Source organism: Amblyraja radiata, chromosome 14 (genome assembly GCF_010909765.2).
Source record: "Amblyraja radiata isolate CabotCenter1 chromosome 14, sAmbRad1.1.pri, whole genome shotgun sequence".
Taxonomy (NCBI): domain Eukaryota; kingdom Metazoa; phylum Chordata; class Chondrichthyes; order Rajiformes; family Rajidae; genus Amblyraja; species Amblyraja radiata.
The window spans coordinates 29,188,171-29,209,955 of NC_045969.1; the positions used below are offsets into that span (position 1 = coordinate 29,188,171).

At 48.0% G+C, this 21,785-nt stretch overlaps 1 protein-coding gene across 1 annotated transcript in view; it reads right to left on the reverse strand.

Moving 5' to 3' along the window:
- The window catches only part of map7d2 (MAP7 domain containing 2), a 90,709-nt gene extending 73,812 nt beyond the window's left edge, over positions 1 to 16,897 (reverse strand). The window contains exons 1-3 of the mRNA XM_033033510.1: positions 16,630 to 16,897; positions 14,243 to 14,317; positions 9,518 to 9,681 (exon numbers count right to left, since the gene is read on the reverse strand). Of these exons, the coding sequence (XP_032889401.1) occupies positions 9,518 to 9,681; positions 14,243 to 14,317; positions 16,630 to 16,897 (507 nt within the window). The remainder of the gene's footprint in view (positions 1 to 9,517; positions 9,682 to 14,242; positions 14,318 to 16,629) is intronic.
- Positions 16,898 to 21,785: the final 4,888 nt, after the last annotated feature.

Genomic DNA, 21,785 nt, shown 5'->3' on the forward strand with positions numbered 1-21,785 from the left:
ATCGCCACTCCGGCCACTTGACGGAGGCACGAAAGGAAGGGAAGGTGCACCCTGCTGATTCAGCAGTCTCTGATCTCCTTGCTTGCCGTCAGTGGTTTGAGCGAGTGATATTCGGACAAGAGACTCTGGAAACAAGAGGGAATCCAGTGAAAGGGATCAAGCAATCGAGTAATTTCTGTGCACAGGACTCGGGTAAGAATATTGACTATTAAGTATTACTCGGGCGATTGGGTTCTGTTGGACGGGAAAAGGTCTGACAGGGATGGGTAACCGGAACGGGCAAAGTAAGGGCCCGGGGAAAAAGGCTCAAACTGGTGAAGAGCCGCACATTCCGCCTGATAGTCCATTGGGGCGGATGTTGCACGGATGGGGTGAGGGGGGGGGGGGGGGGGTGAGGTGTGCGTCTGGCTTATTGAGACATCCGAAGAGTTGTCGGATTGAGAAATAAGTGGCGTTGGAACCCAACCCAAAGAACCCCCGTGGTCAGGACATCTGCTCCTCCCGTGAGGGGGGGGGGGGGGGGCGAGAACCAGGGATCCCAAACTTTCAAAGAAGAGAAAGAGGAAGGGGTGAATGGAGGGACCAAGGTTGGGGTTCCCCGGGAAATAAAGAACAAGGATCAGGGGGATGGCACACCGGGCCATCCCGGTGTTATCATTGTCACAAAGAAGGACACTTTAAAAGAGAATGTCCAAAGGTAAGGCATGAAGTACAATCGTACACACTGATGGAGGAATAGAGGGGTCAGGGGTTCCCCTCCTTGGGGTGTGTAGGACGTACACGGGAACCCTTGGTAAACTTAAAATTAGGTCCCCAAGGAGAAGACACGGTATTTATGGTAGACTCAGGGGCGGAAAGATCAAGTGTAACCAGGATACCGGAGGGAATGGGATTAGGGGAAAAGCAAGTCAAAATCTCTGGAGTAGGGGGAAAGGTAATGAAAGCTCCCGAGATAGAAGGAGTAATGGTAAGATATGAAAATCGAGAAGCCATGGAAGACTTAATCCTGGTGCCCCAGGCAGGAATAAATCTGATGGGAAGGGACTTACAAGTTCAATTAGGAATGGGCACAGCTCCCGTAGGTGGACAGATTATAGTACAACTATATAAATTGACGACCGAAGATGAAGAAAGAATAGTCTCACAGGTGTGGGCAAGAGAGGGAAATAGGGGAGGGCTAAGAATACCACCTCTGAGGATAGCCTTGCGAGAAGGAAGTGAAGTAGTACAAGTAAGACAGTATCCGATTTCAATGGAAGGAAGGAAAGGGCTGCAGCCAATTATAGAAAACCTACTGAAGGATGGAGTATTGGAGAGTTGTATGTCCCCCTACAACACGCCAATACTCCCTGTAAGAAAGACTGACGGAACGTTCCGACTGGTCCAGGACCTAAGAGAATTGAATAGGGTAGTTAGGGCTCGACACCCGGTAGTCCCAAATCCTTATACCATAATGGGACGTATACCCCCTAACCATAGGTGGTTCAGTGTGGTAGATCTGAAAGACGCCTTTTGGAGCTGCCCCCTGGCTGAGGAAAGTAGAGACCTCTTTGCATTCGAGTGGGAAAACCCAGACACACTGAGGAAGCAACAGTATCGATGGACTGTGCTCCCTCAGGGATTTACTGAATCCCCGAACCTGTTCGGGCAAATATAGAACAAGTATTAGAGGATGTTCCCAGGACCTATGGGACACAATTATTGCAGTACGTAGATGATTTGTTACTCTCAGGCGGAGAAGAAGTGCCAGTAAGGGATGCAACCATAACCCTCTTAAACTTTTTAGGGGAAAAGGGATTGAGAGTGTCCAAAAATAAACTACAATTTGTAGAACAGGAGGTTAAATATCTAGGACACCTGATTAGTGACGGGAAAAGGAGAATAAACCCCGAAAGAATAGCCTGATCACTGCACCGGTACTGACCCTCCCGTCCATCGATCAACCATTCCATCTCTTTGTTAATGCGGAGAATGGAATTGCGTTGGGGGTACTGACACAAAAGAGAGGAGGGAAGCGACAGCCAGTCGCATTCCTTTCTAAACTCTTGGATCCGGTATCACGAGGGTGGCCTGTATGTATTCAAGCGGTCGCAGCAACAGCAATATTAGTGGAAGAAAGTAGAAAATTGACATTTGGAGGTGACCTGGTAGTATCTACTCCCCACACGGTCCGGACAATACTAACTCAGAAGTCCAACCGGTGGTTGACTGACTCCAGGATCCTAAAGTACGAAGTGATACTTATGGAAAAAGACGATTTGACCATTCTGACCGATAAGAATTTAAACCCTTCCCAGTTTTTATACTCGGCGGACGACGAGCAGGAAGGGCAGAGACCAGAACACTACTGTAGCGAAATTATAGAACTACAGACCAAGAGCAGGATTTGGAGGAGCAGCCTCTGGTAGAGGGAGAAAGGTGGTTTATAGACGGTTCTTCCCGCTGTATAAATGGAAAAAGATATAGTGGGTATGCCATAATAGGAGGAGAAGGATTTGAAGGAGTGGAGGCGGGCAGGTTGCCAGGTAGTTGGTCGGCTCAGTCATGTGAATTGTATGCTTTAATACGGGCGTTAGAATTGTTGGAGGGGAAGGAAGGAACGGTGTACACCGACTTCAAATATGCATTTGGAGTAGTGCACACGTTTGGGAGAATATGGAAAGAAAGGGGGATGATTACAGCAAGAGGAAAGGAGTTGGCACATGAGCAATTAATTGAGAAGGCGCTGGAAGCATTACATTTGCCAGAAAGGATAGCGGTGGTCCATGTGGCGGGACACCAAAAGGGGAACTCATTAGAAGCAAGGGGAAATGAAGCGGCAGACGGAGCCGCCAAAAAGGCAGCGACAGAAGGAACAGTGAGGATGTTGTCTTTAATACCATTAAGGGAAGGAGTAGGAAAGATACCTGTATTCTCACAGGAGGAGGAGGATAAAATGAATGAGTTAGGGGCTCGGCGTTCCACTGACGGGAGGTGGTGGACGCCGGATGGGAAACAAATGTTAACCAAAGGATTAACTCGGGATTTGATGACACAACTGCACTCCCAGTCACATTGGGGAGTGCAGGCCCTGTGTGACACACTACTACGGACCTACGCTTGCCGAGGTATCTATACTTTGGCTAAGCAGACAGTCTCCGGTTGTGTGTTATGTCAGAGGGTTAACAAGAAGGTAATGAGAGCTGTCCCTGGTGGAGGACAACAATTGGCTATAAGACCCTTCCAGAGAATACAGGTAGATTTTACAGAACTTCCAAGAATACAAAGGTGGAAGTACCTCCTAGTAGTTGTAGACCATTTCACCAGGTGGGTGGAAGCATTTCCCACGATAAATGCCACCGCTCAGGCAGTAACCCGGATATTATTAGAACAAATCATTCCCCGATACGGGGTCATCGAATCCATAGATTCCGACCGAGGAACACATTTTGCCTCTAAGGTTCACCTGTTGGTTTGCAGTACCTTGGGAATAAATTGGAAATTGCATACACCCTGGCAACCCCAGAGTTCTGGGCGAGTGGAAAGGATGAATGCAACCCTTAAAACACAGATAACTAAGTTAATGGAGGAAACCAGACTACCCTGGACTAAGTGTTTACCAATTGCATTATTAAGAATACGAACGGCACCCCGTAAAGATATTGCGGTGTCTCCCTACGAAATGTTGTTTGGGCTGCCCTATCTTGGAAAGGTAGAGGGCACGCCGACCTTCGAAGGCAGCGATGTGTTCCTGAGGAACTATTTACTGGCAGTGTCTCGTTCCCTTGCAGAATTAAAAATAAAAGGACTGTTGGCACAATGTCCACCACTCGACTTTCCAATACACGATATAAAGGCCGGTGACTGGGTACTGATTAAAAGTTGGAAGGAGGAGAAACTGCAGCCCCGGTGGACTGGCCCATACCTGGCATTGCTGACAACGGAGACAGCAGTACGAACAAAAGAAAAAGGGTGGACACATGCGACCTGGGTTAAAGGACCCGTTGACCAGACGTCAGTTCCTGAGAAAGACGATCAGTGGACGGTAAAACCAGGGAATAAGCCCCTGGCATTAACTTTCAGTAAGAAATAAGTGTATGAAACTAACAGCATGAAAGGAGCAGTTGTAGTATTACTAACTATGTATGTAACCATTATAAGAAGTGTTAATAACTGTGATAAGTGCTACCATCCTATCAGATATGGAGGGCGAACAACCAGAGCATTTACCTATCATTCCCATGTAAGTGATGATTGCTACGACCTAAGGACTAGAGCTGTTTGTCAGGACGGAGGGAGGGGGTATTATGTAGTAGAAAATAAGGGACATGTAGGAAGTTTTGGGCACATTACCTGCCCAAAAGGGGAGAAATGGGTCTGCATGACCAAGAGAGGACAGTTAGGCATCCCTTCCCGAGCCAGGGAGGAAACATTAGACAGAATTAAGGAGGTAGTGATAGGGAAGTTAGCAGAAGCAGTAGTCAACAAACCTCCCCCACCTTCCCAGCCTCAACTGCACCAGACTATGTATGATGAAATAAAGCAGCAGATTGAGATCCCCGAAGTGGGGAGAAACCTGTTTGTGGACTTGGCCCTCCGGATAGCCAGAACCCTGAATGTGACTAATTGTTGGGTTTGTGGAGGACTGCTGATGAGCTCACGCTGGCCATGGAGAGGATCTATCATTGAGGTATGGGACCTGATAAAGTGGAATTTGACGGTGGGAAGAGATCGAAGTCCCCAGGAATGGGTCCTGACACACACCCCGGTTGGAACTGAGTGTATCGCCAGGCCCTGGGCAAAGGATGCCATCCTAGTAGGCAGCAGCCCCTGCCAGCGCATCATCACCCAGTGGCCAAATCAATCCCGAGTGTGGTGGCCAGAGGAACCTCAATGATATCCCACTGTAAAGGATGAAGGAAACTGTACTATCTGGATGAAGACTGATGGAAGCGAATCGACTGGATTATGGAATTGCACCGGGAACAACCCTTACCAGGGAATTCCAGTGTTGCAGGACATATGGGACAATGTTACCTCTAGTGGACCTGCCCCTGAAGGACTGCTATGGATATGCGGACACAAGGCATACTCGGTATTGCCTGAAAAATGGAGTGGGACTTGTTTAATTGGACTGGTACAACCAGGGTTTTTTCTGTTGACCACTGAGGAGGGGCGGTCGCTAGGAACACCCATCTTTGACGATCTACACCGAACGAAGAGAGGAATGGACATCGGAAAATGGGAAAATGATGAGTGGCCACCTGCAAGAATCATCTCATATTATGGACCAGCCACTTGGGCACAGGACGGATCCTGGGGCTACCGGACCCCAGTGTATATGTTAAATCGGATCATAAGACTACAGGCAGTGCTGGAAGTAATTACTAACCAGACTGCATCTGCACTAGAGATGTTGGCGAAGCAGCAGACACAGATGAGAACAGCGATATACCAAAACCGTTTGGCCTTAGACTACTTACTAGCCGAAGAGGGAGGAGTATGCGGAAAATTCAACCTCTCTAATTGCTGCCTAAACATAGATGACAACGGGCAAGCAGTAATGGATATATCAGAAGGAATCAGAAAAATAGCACATGTCCCGGTACAGAGATGGAACACAATCATGGGAGCAGGATGGTGGGATTACATCTTAGGAGGAGCCTGGTGGAAAGCGGTGGGACTAGTGATTTTATGGGCCTTAGCTGCATTAATCATTATCCCCTGTTGTATACCATGTCTCACGGTTCTTATAACTAGAAGTATAAGCCAAATGCAGGCAGTTGTAGACGGGGGAGAAAGGGGGCGTCCAGAAGATAATGATAATGAGGCCGAGAGAGGACCCAGAGGAAAGAGAGATAAAAAGAATGTTATTAGCTTTGGAACAGCAGGAAGTCTAGGAATGGGGTTTAATACAGGATGCGTAGCAAAAGAAAAAGGGAGGATTGTGAGGGATAAGATGATTAAACCACCACTGTGAGGGGCCGAACGGTTGTAGTCACCAACCTTGTGATGGGCTGAGTAACTGGAAACACCAACCTTGTGATTCGAACAAACAGTCAGACCTTCAGAGCTGTTGATAACATTGTCCCATAACAAGATGAGGTAAGGAATGTAGCTGACAACGCAGAAGCTATTCTTTAGGTCAAAGGCAATTAATTAGGTTAGGGCACAGATACTGCGCATGCTTAATAAGTTAAATGAATATTAACTTTACGCCCCTCATGACAAAGAACCTAATTTAAATGTACATGCGATGTATGATGTGGGAGGAGAGGGAATGATTGATGACGCACGGAGGAGAGGGTTGGAAGATTGTGAACCTCGGTACCCTGATTGGAAGGGGTCAGAAGGGGAGGCGTCCGATCAATAAAGACTGTATACTGAATTGTATAAAACAAGACGTTTTTCCTTTGCTCGGTGTGTCTCAACTTGGAGAGGCACCCGATTCTGCAGACTCGCAAATAAAGCATTTCTTGTTTCCACGATTTAGTCTCTGAGTAGTGATTGTGAGCACAAACAATATGTCTCACATGGTTCCTTCACTGGAAGGATATGTTGACGGTTGTGTCTAAAGATGACTCAGTCCACTTCGACCAGGTATGAACGTGGCTCTTTGGACGGGCCATAAATGTGCCCCAGTCGTGTATGGCCCTTGTCGGTTTGCAGGCGAACCACTTGCCCACGTGCAAGTGGTTTGAGCGGCTTGCTGGACTTGCCGAAGAAACACTTCTGTGTGTCCTGTTTGAATTGTAGCTGCTTCTGCACCGCGGGCGGGGAGCGAACGCGCGGCTGCAGCAGCTGCTGAGAGACAGGCAGGGGTGCACGGGTTTGGCGAGACATTAGTCGCTGCGCTGGAGAACCTAGGATGAGGTCCCATGCAATGTGTCGTAGATTGAACAAGTCCAGGTATACGTTGGATTTGGCTAGGTAGGAACATTCTATAAGTTGTTTCACACTCCGAACAGCGCGTTCGGCCAGTCCATTGGACTGCGGGAACTCGGGGCTGCTGGTAATGTGTCGGAAGTCCCATCTTTCAGCAAAGTTCTTAAATGCTTGGCTGGTGAATTGCCTACCATTGTCAGTCTGTATATGTGCAGGGGAGCCATGCACGGAAAGGTGCCGTTGCAGCTTCTCGATCACTGACTCTGAGGAAATGGTATGCAGTAGGTCTTACTGTAAGCTATGCAGAACTGGCGACCCTTCGCATGAAAATAGTTACAATTCTAACATCGCGCAGCAGGCACATTAGAGGCTTTGTAGGAGGAGTAGTCAGTAAGATTGACATTGTGTTGCTGTCGTGGGTTGAAAGAGACAGGATCGGCATGGGGTGCAGTAATCTCTGAAATTCGACACGAGTGGATTGCTTAGTCAAGAGTTAGTTCGGTGTTGCGAAGGAGCTTAGCTCTCAGTTTACTATCAATCATGCCCCCGACAAGCTTATCTCTAACAAGTTCATTTGTCAACACACCAAAACAACAGCGCGCAGCCATGTGATTTAAGTCACTAATAAATTGTTAAATAGGTTCTTCAACCTGCTGCAAACGAGCAAAGAACTTTGTCCCTTCAATTATGTGGTTGGACGACAGATCACACAGCTTTCTGAGCAGAACCACGGGGTCATCTATAGTCTCGGCAGGAAAAAGGACCTGCCCATTGTCATCCAGAACAGCAGGAGCAAAGTCAAAGTTGTCGGCAGGATTCATTGCCTCAGGATCCTGCTAGATTAAGCAGGAGTGATGCTTTCAAGTCAGCAGGGTCATTCCGATGCGGATATAATGAGTGCAGTCACGTTCGAAAAGGCGCCATCGCTCAGCGATGTCTGAATCAAAGATCAGAGGGCTCGGTCTGCGGAACGAATTAGCCATAACGGAGATAATAAAGTGATAAAATAAAACTGATAAAATTAAAAGAAAACCGATACGCTTAGCGGAGTGAGTCCGAGTCACGATCTGGCACCATTTAATTGCAAGACTCAAACGCACGTAAAGATACAACACATCTTTATTAAACACTTACAGCATTGGATCTGCAGTATGTTTCATCTCCGAGCTGCTACATCTACTGCCTGACGTAGGCGAGTTCTTAATATTATAAAGCATGTACTAGGCGGGGCTACTATTAACAAGCACTATGATTGGCTAACATGCAATAGCCGATCTACAGAAGGGTATAGAATAATGAAGAGTTTGGACAAAACAGAGTATTGAACACAGAACCGTGCAGCATAGGAACAGATGCCCTAAAATGTTTCTGCCGATCCATGACACAAACTTAACTGCATATCTGCCTGCACATGAACCCTATCCCTCCATAACCCGTCTGTACATGCATCTGTCTAAATGCCTCTTAAACACTAATATTATATCTGCTTCCACTACCTCCCCTGGCAGCACCTTCCGGACATCAACCACCCTCTGAAAAACACTTGCTCCACAAATCTCCTCTCGCCTTGAAGCTGTGCCCTCTAGTATTTGGCATTACTACCCTGGGACAAAGGTTCTGACTGTCTACCCTATCTAGACTTCTCAAATTTATATACTTTCATCAGGTCTCTCCTCAGTTCCGACACATTCCAGAGAAAACAATCAATTTCCGTCCAACCTTAAAGCAAATACTCAGAGTGGACAGTGAAAGGGTGTTCCTAGCGCAGTCGAGGACTGGAGGTCACAAGGTAAAATAACGGAAGAGAATTAAGAGCTGACGTGTGAAGAAGCTTCATCATATGGTTTGTTGTTGGAATCTGGAGCTCACTGGCAGACATGTGGGGGGAGGGGGGGGGGGGGGTGGCAGCTTCCACTGTGGCTTTCAGCAGCTTTTAGCTTAGGCCACCCTCGATCATGGCTGACCATGGGTGTCTCCAGGGTGCTATTCCCTATATGGAGGAAGCCTGTGCGTGACTTTGTTTAATGTGGGGACACTGGTGCACAGACAGCCACCCCACGGTCCTTGACAAATTTGGGTCGGGATCCAGTAGCATGGAGTCCAAGACGACCGGCATCCCTTTCCTGCTGCAGCCTTCATCCGCCTTCCCAGCTGTTGTGACGCTCCACTAAAGTCAGCCATCGTCCTCCGCCTGTTCACCATTGAGGTCTTGATTGGATTACTCTTTGTCAGAGACCTCCCCCTCGACCTTACCGCCATGGGTGGCCCTACCAGGAGCATAGCTCCAGACGGCATCGCTCTCAGGATCTCAGGACCACACAAGCTTCTCCACCACGTCAAGGTGACAATCCACGGAGAAGATTTCAACAGGGAATAGGATAAATACACAGTAGAAAAAAGCTTTGCAAAGCTGTGGAGAAGGGGCCAGTGGATGGAACTAGTGAGTTGGCTCTATTGGAGAGATGTTAGGGACACGTTGGACCAAGTGGCATCTTTCTGCACATCAACTATTCTGTGATTCTGCAATATGATTCAATGTTTGGTCATGCTCCTGCACCTTTGGATAAGTTACTGCTATGCAAGTGCTGGACAGCAATGTTGGTCACTGAGTATCATTTGATGCAGACTTTAAATGAATGATGCATAGACACACCTTCTCTTCTTCGAACCTCTGCCTCCGTTTCTCCTCCACGGCCGCCCTGCGCAGCTCTTCACGCTGACGCTGCTCCTCCAGCTTCCTCCACCGTTCCTCGATCTGCTTCTCGTACAGCAGCCGCGCCTTTCTCTCCTTTTGCAGGATTTGCAGCTCCTTCACGGCTAGCAGAAGACACAGGAGTCAGGATCGAGTGCACAGCACCACTCCACAAACAGAGCTGGCTATGGCAGAGCTTGCAAAACAAGGCTCAAGTATTGCTGGAAACTGATGCATTCGGAACAGGCAATTTGGGCAACAATAGGACAGTGTTCATGATACAGATGATTAATGCCATTATGTTGCCAGTTCGAGTTACCAGAATCAGACCAGTAAGTGGTCTGATAATAGATCCAATAACATTTGACAATGAGCTATAGTTTGTCAGATATCTAAACCTCAGGCTTTTATTAAACTTGGGGTTGATGCTATCATGGCATTACCACACACGGTGATGTAAATCATCCTCTCACCTTCAAGTGAGATGTAAACATGGCAAAGAAGGCAACACCAAGATGGAAAATGCTTTGATTAGCATCATGGGGACTGACCTCCCACCATCAAAGGATGCACAGGAAGCACTGGCTCAAGAGGCAGCTAATATCATCAAAGTTCCACACCACCATGGCTACATTCTCTTCTCGCTGCTACCATTGGGAAGGAAGCACAGGTGCCCGAGAACTGTTACCTCAAGATTCAAGAACAGCTTCTTCCCATCACCCATCAGTCTCTTGAACCACTTTGCACATACCTAATTACAATCCCACCTCAGCACCGAACCACTATGGACTTTGCACTGTGATGGTTGCTCTCTGTACTTTAATGTTTGCATTATCATGGTCTGATTTATTTAGGATTTGAACTTATTTTATTGTTGATGCTGCATTTAGTATGTCTGTAAAATTTAATTGTTCCAGTTGAAATCCAGAGCATATGACAAACAAATACTCCTTTGATCCCTGATTTTCTGCACTGGTTTACCAATCACCAAAGATAGCAGGAGGAGAATTTTCCACAATACATTCATAGAAACATAGAAAAATAAGTGCAGGAGTAGGCCATTCGAGCCAACACCGCCATTCAATATGATCATGGCTGATCATCGAAAATCAGTACCCCGTTCCTGCTTTTTCCCCTTATCCCTTGATTCTTTAGCATTAAGAGCTAAATCTCTCTTGAAAACATCCAATGAATTGGCCTCCACTGCCTTCTGTGGCAGAGAATTCCATAGATTCACAACTCTCTGACTTCCACCGGGTGGCGCCAGCAAATGCTGCCTCTGTCTGTCCATTCCTCTTTGTTGTTTTTTTTTAGTATGTGTTAAATGTATGTTTTAATGTTCTTTAGTTTGTTTTATGTGGGGGGTGGGGCAAACTTTTTTTAATCTCTTACCTCAACGGAGATGCAATTTTTTTCCGTTTCGTATCTCCGTCCGCACTGGGCCTCACATCAAGGAGTTGGCGGCCTTTGCTGGAGATCGACTTTAGGAGCTCCAACCGCGGGAGCCTGCGGACTTTAACATTGTGGAGCTCACGGTCCCTGGTTAGAGACCGCCTTCGGGGGCTCCAAGCCGCAGGAGCTTCAACCACCCTGGTGCGCGAGCTCCGATCGCCCCGACGCAGAGGCTTCGACCGCCGGCTGCGGGAGCTTCGATCGCCCTGACTGCGGATAGTTCAACTGCCCCGACCGCGAGAGAATAAGGAGGAAGAAGAGTGGACTTTATTGCCTTCCATCACAGTGAGGAATGTGGGGAATCCGCTGTGGTGGATGTTTATGTTAACTTCTGAGAGGGGGGTGAGGTGAGGGGAGGGGAGGAGGGAGAGGGAGGTAGGGACAGGGACTGGTTTGAGGGGAAGGGGGGTGGGTGGACGGGGGGGAGGGGGGGGGGGGGGGGGGGAAGGGGTGGAAGAGGATGGAGGGGGAGAGAGGGGCACTAGGAGGGGCGAGAACAAGAGGCGGGAGCAAGAGCGTTGGAGAGGGGGAGGGGGGAGAGAGGTCAGAGGGGGAGAGAGGAGCGGGGGGGAGGAGGAGAGGGGGGGGAGACGAGGGAGGGGAGGGTGGGGGGGGAGAGTGAGGGGGGAGGAGTGAGGGGTGTGCTGAGAGGGGGGTGAGGGGAGGGGAGGGGGAGTAAGGGGGGGGAGAGGAGGAGGGGGGGGAGAGGAGGAGGGGGGGGAGAGGAGGAGGGGGGGGAGAGGAGGAGGGGGGGGGGAGAGGAGGAGGGGGGGGAAGGAGAGGAGGAGGGGGGGGAAGGAGAGGAGGAGGGGAGAGAGAGAGTGCCTTTTTATTTCAACCCAAACAACCATTTGCAGGCAGTGCTTTTTTACTTTAACCATATTTTCATTTTCAAACCACATTAAGGGTACTTACTCATGGTTGTGTGGACATTTGTTCAGTTTTATTCACAGCTCAGAGAAACGTGACCCTCTGCCTTCCTCCAGCTTGCAGACACTAATTGAGGCACACCACTTCCTGTTTTATAGTCCATCCCCCTGCCACCAGCAGGGGCAGCAGAGAGAATGGGGAATTTTGTAAAATCATTAATATCTCTGTCATATTTCATCGACGGAAAAAATCCTCGGCACACATATGGCGGAGGGGGGCTCTGAGCGAGGTGGCCAAAAATGACGGCCGTAGGTGGCGGCGTTCTCTCGGAAATCGCAGCACAGATCGCCAAAACCGGTCAAGAACAGAGTTTTAGTAATATAGATAGATAGATAAGATCCCCTCTCATCCTTCTAAATCCAAGTGAATACAAGCCCCGTCGATCCATTCTTTCATCATATGTCAGTCCCGCCATCCCAGGAATTAACCTGATGAACCTACGCTGCACTCCCTCAATAGCAATCATGTCCTTCCTCAAATTAAGAGACCAAAATTGCACACAATACTCCATGTGCGATCTCACCAGGGCCCTGTACAATGGCAGTAGGACCTCCTTGCTCCTAAACTCAAATCCTCTCACAATGAAGGCCAACACGCCATTTGCTTTCTTCACTGCCTGCTGCACCTGCATGCTTACTTTCAGTGACTGATGTACAAGCACATCCAAGTCTCGTTGCACCTCCCCTTTTCCTAATCTGACACCATTCGGATAACAATCCGCCTTCCCGTTCTTGCGACCAAAGTGGATAACCTCACAATTATCCACATTACACTGCATTTGCCATGCATCTGCCCACTCACCCAACCTATCCAAGTCACCCTGCAGCCTCATAGCATCCTCAGTACAGCTCACACTACCACCCAGCTTTGTATCATGCGCAAAGTGGAGATGTCACATATAATTCCCTCATCTAAATCGTTAATGTTTATATTAAACTAGACCAAGTGCAGACCCGTTGGGTCTGTTCCCCCAACGTGCGGTTATGGGGGGGGAGGCGGCATGCAGCGTCACACACACACTAACTATCCCCCCCCCCCACCCCCCCGCACTCATGCTAATTACCCCCCTTAATATATTAATATAATTAATTTGCTCCTTTTACCCCATAACCACCCTATCTACTGACGCATAGCCCCCAACTTGCAGTCACATCTAGAGAGGGGGGGAGGAGGGGGGTAGAGAGTGAGGGCAGAGAGAGAAGGGGCAGGGACACAGAGAGAGGGGCAAGAGGGAGAGGGGGGTGGCGAGGAGGAGAAGAGGGAGGGTGGGTGAGAGGGGAAGGGTGGGGGTGGAGGGGAGGAGAGAGAGAGGGTGAGAGTGAGGGTGAGGGTGAGGGGGAGAGAGGGGTGAGAGGTGAGGGGAGGGGGAGAGGTGAGGTGAGGGGGAGAGGTGAGGGGAGGGGGAGAGGTGGGGAGCAGGGAGGGTGGAGGGAATGGGGTAGGGGTGTGGGGAGGGGGGTTTAGGGGAGGGACGGTGGGGGAGGGGATGGAGGGGAGGAGTGGGAGAAAAAGAGAGGGGAGAAAGAGAGAGGGGGGGGGGGAGAGGAGGGGGGGGGAGAGGAGAGGGGAGGGGAGGAGAGGGGGGGGGAGAGGATATGTTAAAGATGCAATTTAAATACAAGCTGTTAAAAAGGGGCACAGACTGGCTGCAGAGATAGCATCACCTTCTATTTAAACCCATCGCATAACCAAAATAAAGACAACACCACAATGGGGTGACGTGCACAATGACAGTCCTCGGCAGCAGGGAACAGGTGTCAGTCTCACAGGGACTAGGACCCTCCTGGTGCGTCAGACCAGTGAGAATACACCAGGCCCATCCCTGAGTGGGTTGGGTCTTTTCCTCCTCTCTATTCCTACACTGAGGAGTGGGTGGGCGGCACTCTGTCCCCTCACCGAGGGGTGAGTGCGTGACTCTCACCGAGTTAATTTTCAGGTCAGGAAGCTTGCATGAAGTCTTGCCTTGGGTCCTTTGTGGATCTCCATGGCAATGTCTCACACTGGCTCCCTAACATCAGCAGAAGCAAGGGCATCTGCATGGACTGTGTTTACTTAGCTCAGCATGGCAGGGATGTTACGGGAATGACAATATGTTCACTCTCACTGAGACTGGGTGGAAGAAACGTGCAGCCATCTCTCGAGCAATTTTAGCTACAATACTATAGCATCACTGCCAACATTGCAGATTTGGGGAACTGACACATATAGAGACCAGTGTGTAAATCACATGCGGTCTAAACAACCTAAGGGTCCTTCATTAGCTGACAAGTAACGCCTTCAAACCTTGAGATTCAAATGACTCACCGAGAGATCTGTCTCGCTCGTCTCGCCTTTCCTTGGCCAATCTCTGTCGATCATCTCTCTTTGATGGTTGGACATCTGAAAATACAAAGAATTCTCAATGTTCTACCAAGGGAAACCGTGTGTATGCTGGTTCTTCCTCACATTCTCTCTCATCTCCATTCTGACTTCCTCGCCGACCTTCTTGCAATTAGATTGATCCATTTGTGGACAACCTGACATCTGTCACATGCTTTGTGCTCCTGCTCAACTGTCTTCTGCATCAAACATGGACCTCAGCGTTTTACCCCCGACACTTGCTCTTGTACCTAGAATGTAGCTTTCAAGGTCTACCATTGCTCTAAAGGCAGTGTTGCCTGTCAAGTTTTGATTACAGCGTGGCTGGACCGAATCGGTTCCTGTCCTATTTCACTCTCCTCCAATTGACTATATTTTTTATCCTGAGTGAACTATATCTTTGTTCATGGCAATTCTATACCATTATCTAATGATTGCCGTTTCCTAGATGTTCCCGCACAGACTTGCTCCAGGCCTGGTTTCATTTCCAGAACCATGTCCTGTTGAGGGCAAGGTTGTCAAGCAAGTTTTCCAGTTTATCAATACTATAAAGCTGACAAATGGCAATATTAGACACAACAGCACTTGCAGCCCATTCATGTTACAGTCCTCTTCACAAACAGCTTAGCACTGGTATCTAAAGCACGAGAGCTGTCCCATGGATTAGCTCAATACTGTTATAGTCATGGGACCATAACCTTTAACCAATGTGCTGCTCCGCCCTGTTCATTCTTGTGCTCATTAAACTACTTGTTGCAAATGCTTCAATTATTATGAGTGTTGTGACTACAAACTCCTAACTTTGAGGTGGGATCAGCAGCAACAGTAGAAACCTGTGCTACTAGAACTTGTAAACTCACAGCCTGGTGTGTCCCTCACCCAACCACTACCGGCAAGTTTTTAAACCAATCCTAGTGCAACAAGGAGTGAAGTAGAGTATGATGGGAGCTGGTGTACTGAACAAACGAGGTGCTCACCTGGTGAAGCTGCCACACAGGGCTAAAAGAGGCTGCTAAACAGCAAAGGCAGCATGCAATGGGCAGTGCCAAACAGTCCCATAACCAATGGATCAAAGTTGTGCTATTCAGTGGTGAACGGTTAAGCAGGTGTCACGAGGAGGAGACCCTGGGACCATTCTCCTTCTCATAATGGCAAGGAATAGCCTGCCAGTGGCAAAATCAAGGCTGAAATATTTGCAATCTCTTCCAGTCCTAGATTCCAATTGGACCGAACATCAGCGCTTCCTCCAGAGGTCACCACAGTCACAGAAGCCGGTCTCCTAACAATTCAATTCACTCCACAATACACCAAGAAACTGCTGAGAACACTGGATGCAGCAAGGGCTGTGCGACCAGACAACATCCACAATGAAATACAAAAGAATTGCCTTCCAAGTTCATTTGCACCTCCTCCAACTTTATCTATTACATTTAGTACTCTCACTGTGTTCCCCTCTGCATCAGCGAGACCAAACATAGACTGGGCATCTACAAATACATTGCTGGTTCTTCATCATCGTTGGGCCAAATGTTGGAGCTCCCTTCCCAACAGTACTGTGGGAGCCCTTTGACCAGAAGGACTGCAGCAATTCAATAAGCTCACCATAACCTTGTCACGAGGGTAATGACTGCTGAAGAAACACCGAACTGTAGACGTCCATTTACAAAAAAAAACACAACATGCTGGAGGATCTCAGCGAGTCAGGCAGCATCCCTGGAGGACATGGATAGGTAACGTTTTGTCCTTACTGGCCTTACTAACAACACTCACTAAATGGACAATTAAAAAATCACTGCTAGTAGACTTCAGCAATTTCTCTATTGTAGACAGCTCTGTAATTATGCAGACTGCAGATGCTGTAATGTTGAGTAAAACATAAACTGCTGGAGTAACTCAATGAATTGCCAATTCCCCACCCCCAGTGAGTTCCTCCTGCTCTTTGTATTTTAGCCCTGTAAACATATCCTCTACCCTGTTATTAAACCACGGTCACCCTGTGATAATAAACAAATGCCTCTAGTCTGTGAATGATGCCCCTCAGAACCGATCACGTCTACAGTAACTGTTCCTGTCGCTCCTTCTGTAAGGACTGACCCCAAGTCTGTTCCTGTCATCTCCATCCTTGCAATGCACGATTGTCCCCGAGTTATAATGACCCAATGACCAATGTTGTGTGCAATGAATGTCCCTGCAGTGAATATCACCGACGTCTGCACTGACTGCACACGGAGCGGGCACAGTGTACCTGCAGTGACCATCCAACACCGGCCGTGTCACCATTGTCCCGCGGGGTGACCCGACCAGGGCTTGCATGAGGCGGCTGCTCTCCCTACCTGAACGCCGGGGAGAGGCTGCCAGCAGCCCCGCCATCTTCACCCGGGTCGGTCCGGGCTCTGCCTCCTCCTTGCACTGCGCCGCTCCGGCACCGGGAGCGCCCTCCAGCCCGTCGCGCGCCACTCCGGCAGCGCGCCCGGGAGTACGCGCGCGCGCGCAGACCCCGGGCGCGCGCAGACCCCGGGCGCGCGCAGACCCCGGGCGCGCGCAGACCCCGGGCGCGCGCAGACCCCGGACGCGCGCAATGGGCGCGTGCACGGTGCACATCTATGTTTGTGCAGGGAGCGCGTGCACGGTGCACACCAATGTTTGTGCAGGGAGCGCGTGCACGATGCACACCTGTGTTTGAGCAGGGATGCCGTCTGAAGTAGTGCACAGGAGCTGTCCCCGATAGTCCGCTGTCCGATGGTTCGGCAATCACAACCTGCACTCAGGTCAAGTCAAGAGAGTTTATTGTCTTGTGTCCCAGATAGGACAATGAAATACTTGCTTGCTGCAGCACAACAGAATATTGTCGGCATAAATACAGAATAGACCAGTGTGCCCATATACCATAGAATATATACATACACACATAAATAAACAGATAAAGTGCTATAGGCTGTTATAGTTCAGAGTTTGTTTTGAAGTTGTGTTTAATAGTATGATGGCTGTGGGGAAGTAGCTGTTCCTGAACCTGGATGTTGCATATTTCAGGCTCCTGTACCTTCTACCTGATGACAGCGGGGAGATGAGTGTGTGGCCAGGATGGTGTGGGTCCTTGATGATGCTGCCAGCCTTTTTGAGGCCGTGACTGCGATAGATCCCCTCAATGGTAGGAAGGTCAGAGCCAATGATGACTGGGCAGTGTATACAACTTTTTGCAGCCTTTTCCGCTCCTGGACGCTCAAGTTGCCGAACCAAGCCACGATGCAACCGGTCAGCATGCTCTCTACTGTGCACCTGTAGAAGTTCGAGAGTGTCCTCCTTGACATACCGACTCTCTGTAATCTTCTCAGGAAGTAGAGGCGCTCATGTGCTTTCTTTATAATTGTTCTTTATAAGTGTTCTGGGACCAGGAGAGATCTTCAGAAATAGGCACACCCAGGAATTTGAAGTTCTTGACCCTTTTCCACCATCGACCCGTTGATATAAACGGGACTGTGGGTCCCCATCCTACCCTTTCCAAAGTCCATAATCAGTTCCTTGGTTTTGCTGGTGTTGAGAGCCAGGCTATTGTGCTGGCACCATTTGGTCAATCGGCCGATCTCACTTCTATACTCTGAATCGCCCCCATCAGTGATAAGTCCCACACAGTGGTGTTATTAGTGAACTTGATGATAGAGTTCACACTATGTCCGGCTACGCAGTCTTGAATATAGAATGAGTACAGCAGGGGGCTGAGCACACAGCCTTGAGGTGCTCCCGTGCTGATTGTTATCGAGGATGACACATTTCTACCAATACGGACAGACTGTCGTCTGTGAATGAGGAAGTCGAGGATCCAATTGCAGAGGGATGCGCAGAGACCCAGATCTGAGAGCTTGGTACCAGCTTGGAGGGGATGATGGTATTAAATGCCGAGCTGTAGTCAATGAACCGAGATCCCTCTGCACCACAACACTCCCCAGAGCCCTCCCATAAACCAATACCAAGGCATAGAGCAAGGAAGATAGAGCGTGATCCCATAGCAGTGACATCAGTTCAAGCTAAAGTACCAAATAAATAAATTGCTGAGGCAGTAAACAAATATTTATTGCAATGGCTGCACAGAAAGTTGTACCACAAGAGCCTCGTGGTTCTGACAGATGCATTTCCAAGATTTAAAAAGAGGTAACTAGAAATGTAATGAATGCATGAGTGATGATCCTTTAAAACTCATGTAAATCCCAGCTAGTCAGATGTAGCAAATGCAGCATCCTTATTTATCATGGGAGAGAGGAAAAATAAACTATATATCAGCCAGCCTGACTTTAGTTGTCAGCAAAAATATCTGTGAGGAAAGAGCACTTGGAAAATTCTGGTGTGGCAGGATCACATGCTTTGATAAAAATGTTGTTTGGCAAATTGAGTGATTTTTAAGGTTACAATTGGTAGTGTGAATAAGGGGAAAGTATTAGATTTTCAAGCACCATTGACGGTACATTTCAAGGTTGTCTCAGGTTCATAAAGTTGGTGTAACATATTAGCAAGCAGAGGGATTGGTTAAAGGTCAGATGAAAGAATGGGAATTAAAGGGGTGTTTCTGCTTGTGCAATCCCACATAGATCAACTCTGCCCTCAGCTGTTTGCCATTTATATTGAGGGCTTATATGGAGAGACAGTGTCAAATCTAGATTTGTCGATGTACCAAGCCAATTGGGAAAGTGAGCTGTGAGGAGTTCACTGAGTGCAACCCAGCAAGTGACAAAAGAAGTATAATAGAGGAATCTGAAATGAAAATGGAACCTCTGAGATATGCTGCAGGTCAGGTGTCCTCTGTAGAGAGAGCAGCAGAGCTAATGTTAGGCTGAACTGGGAACAATTAGAGCTTAAAAAGAGGTAAGGTCTGCAATAGGTAGAGGCAGGGAAGCCTGAATCACAAAACAGCGTGAGAAAGGATGTCGCTGATAGGAAGGGCTATTCTGGCAGTGGTGCAAGTGGGAGAGGTAGGAGCATTATCCCAAACTACTGTTGGAATGTACCGTGACCAGGAAAAAAGGTTGCATACATGCTGATTATCTGAAACTGTTGAACTCTGGGGGCTGGACGTTTGTACCATACCCAGTTGACAGATAAAGTGTTCCATGGGCTTACATTGACCACTGACAAGTTTTTCTCTTTCATAAAGTTTTAGATTTATGCAGCAGATGGACAGACTCTCTGGCCCATCATATCCATGCTTACCTTCAAGTCTCATCTATACCAATCCAGCACTTGGCCCACAGCCTTCTATGTCCTGTTGATTTAAGTATTCATCCTGATACTTCTTAAATGTTGTGAGAGTACCTGCCTGCACATCTTCACACGCAGTGCATTCCAGTTTGCAACCACCCTCTGAGTGAGAACATTTTTCCTCAGATCCCCCTTCAACTCCTCACCTTTGATCTATGCCGTCCACTTCTAGATGCCTCCGTTATGGAGAAACCCAACTCTCACTATTATCCACTCATAATTTTGTACACCTCCGGCAGGCTCTGCCTAAGCCTCCTCCACTCCACTCCAGCTGAAAGGCTCCATCCCAAGCAACGACCTCCTCTATGCTCTCTACACCGCAATCATGTCCTTCCTGTGGTGCGGTGACCAAAACTGCACACTATATACTTCAGCTGTGGCCTAACCAGTGTTACATAAAGTTGTACCATAACGGCAATTACAACTTGGTTTGGCAACTGCTCAGCCCAAGACTGCAGGAAATTGGAGATGGGGAGAATAAATGAAACCGAGCGAGATCGGGATTAGATCAAGTGGGTGATTGGGAGGCAGAACAGACTCGGTGGGCCGAAGGACCTGCTTCCATGCCATATATCTCCATGAAAGTAAGAGCAGGGTAGAAATTGGCAGCACTTTTCAGTAAACCTTTCCAGTTCAGGATGACAGCAGGAAGCAATATCGAATCTGTCATCATTATAGCGGCTACCAGATGTCTGAAAGCAAACAGGACTGAGGCAAGGAATATCCCACCCACCCCACAGACACTGGAAGCTGGCAGTGGAAGGTAAACTTCTTATGAAATCATGCCTATTTCAGCCAAAGAGTTCTAGTGTGATCATAAACAGGAAATTATAGAGGGTTTAGTAAGGAAATACTTTTTATTTGAAAAAGGTGATTGAAGCAAAAATAGAAACTTGGATTGGTGTTGGTTTATTATTGTCACTTGTACTAAGATGCAGAGACAAACCTTATTAGAATGCAATCCATGTCAAATCATACTATACATGACTACATGTACAAACCATACACAGGTACAACAGGTACAAAGAGAAAAAGACCAGATTGCAGAACATAGTGTTATAGCATTTTTGTGTTGCAGTTACAGAGAAGGTAAAACAATAGTGTAAGGTCCTCACTGAGGTAGAGAGTGAAATTGTGATTATACCCTAGCTTGAGGGAGGACCGATCCGGAGATTGATAACAGGATAGCAATCGAAGTAGCTGTTCCTGAATCTGGTGTCAGCAACAGTTGTACTTCTCTCCCATATTTTCCTGCAACACTATATTGTTGGTTGTTGTTCTTTCAGATAATCATTTGACCTGCGTCGCATCGTCCCACACTCATCTGTGTAAAATTATCCCTTACAATGGTTGCTCCCTGTCAATCTTTCCAGCTTTGGAGAACACAGTGTCTGTGCCAATCTCTCGGCAGGTGGGCAGTGCCTGACTTAAGAGCTATCTTTAGTTTTTGCCAGGTTTCCAGAAGCTCTTATTTTGTTTTAATCCCCCTTTGCTTTGGCTTTGTTTCAGGGAGCGAGGGCAACCTCATGGAAACGCTTTGAAAATAGAATATGTCACGTAGCAAATGGACTTCTGTCCACACCCATTCTCGGGACATGGTGAGTCATGCACCAAAGCACTAACTATTTCAATGACGCCAAGCTTTGTAAGTATGATTTTACAAAAGAAGAAAAGAATCTGCTCAACATTTGTGTTTATCTTTTTTCAATAATAATTAATTTTGATGGAAATGTTTCCTTCCAAGAGTGCTTATTGGTTTAATAAATTATATCTATCTATCTATCTATCTATCTATCTAATATTGTGGCTCGCAGGCAGATGAAATATACAATATGATTCAGTGGTAATGGGCAATCAAAAACTCCAGTGGATCGATCAAAGCGCCCGATGTTGGGGGAGTCCAGAACCAGGGGCCACAGTTTAAGAATAAGGCGTAAGTCATTTAGAACAGAGATGAGGAAATACTTTTTAACACAGGGTTGTGAGTCTGTAAAATTCTCTTCCTCAGAGGGTGGTGGAGGCCGGTTCTCCGGATGCTTTCAAGAGAGAGTTAGATAGAGCTCTTAAAGATAGTGGAGTCAAGGGATATGGGGAGAAGGCAGGAACGGGGTACTGATTGTGGAAGATCAGCCATGATCACCATGAATGGTGGTGCTGGCTCGAAGGGCCGAATGGCCCACTCCTGCACCTATTGCCTATTGTCTATTGCCTCGCCTCCAATTCCAAATACTCCCCAGTCGTT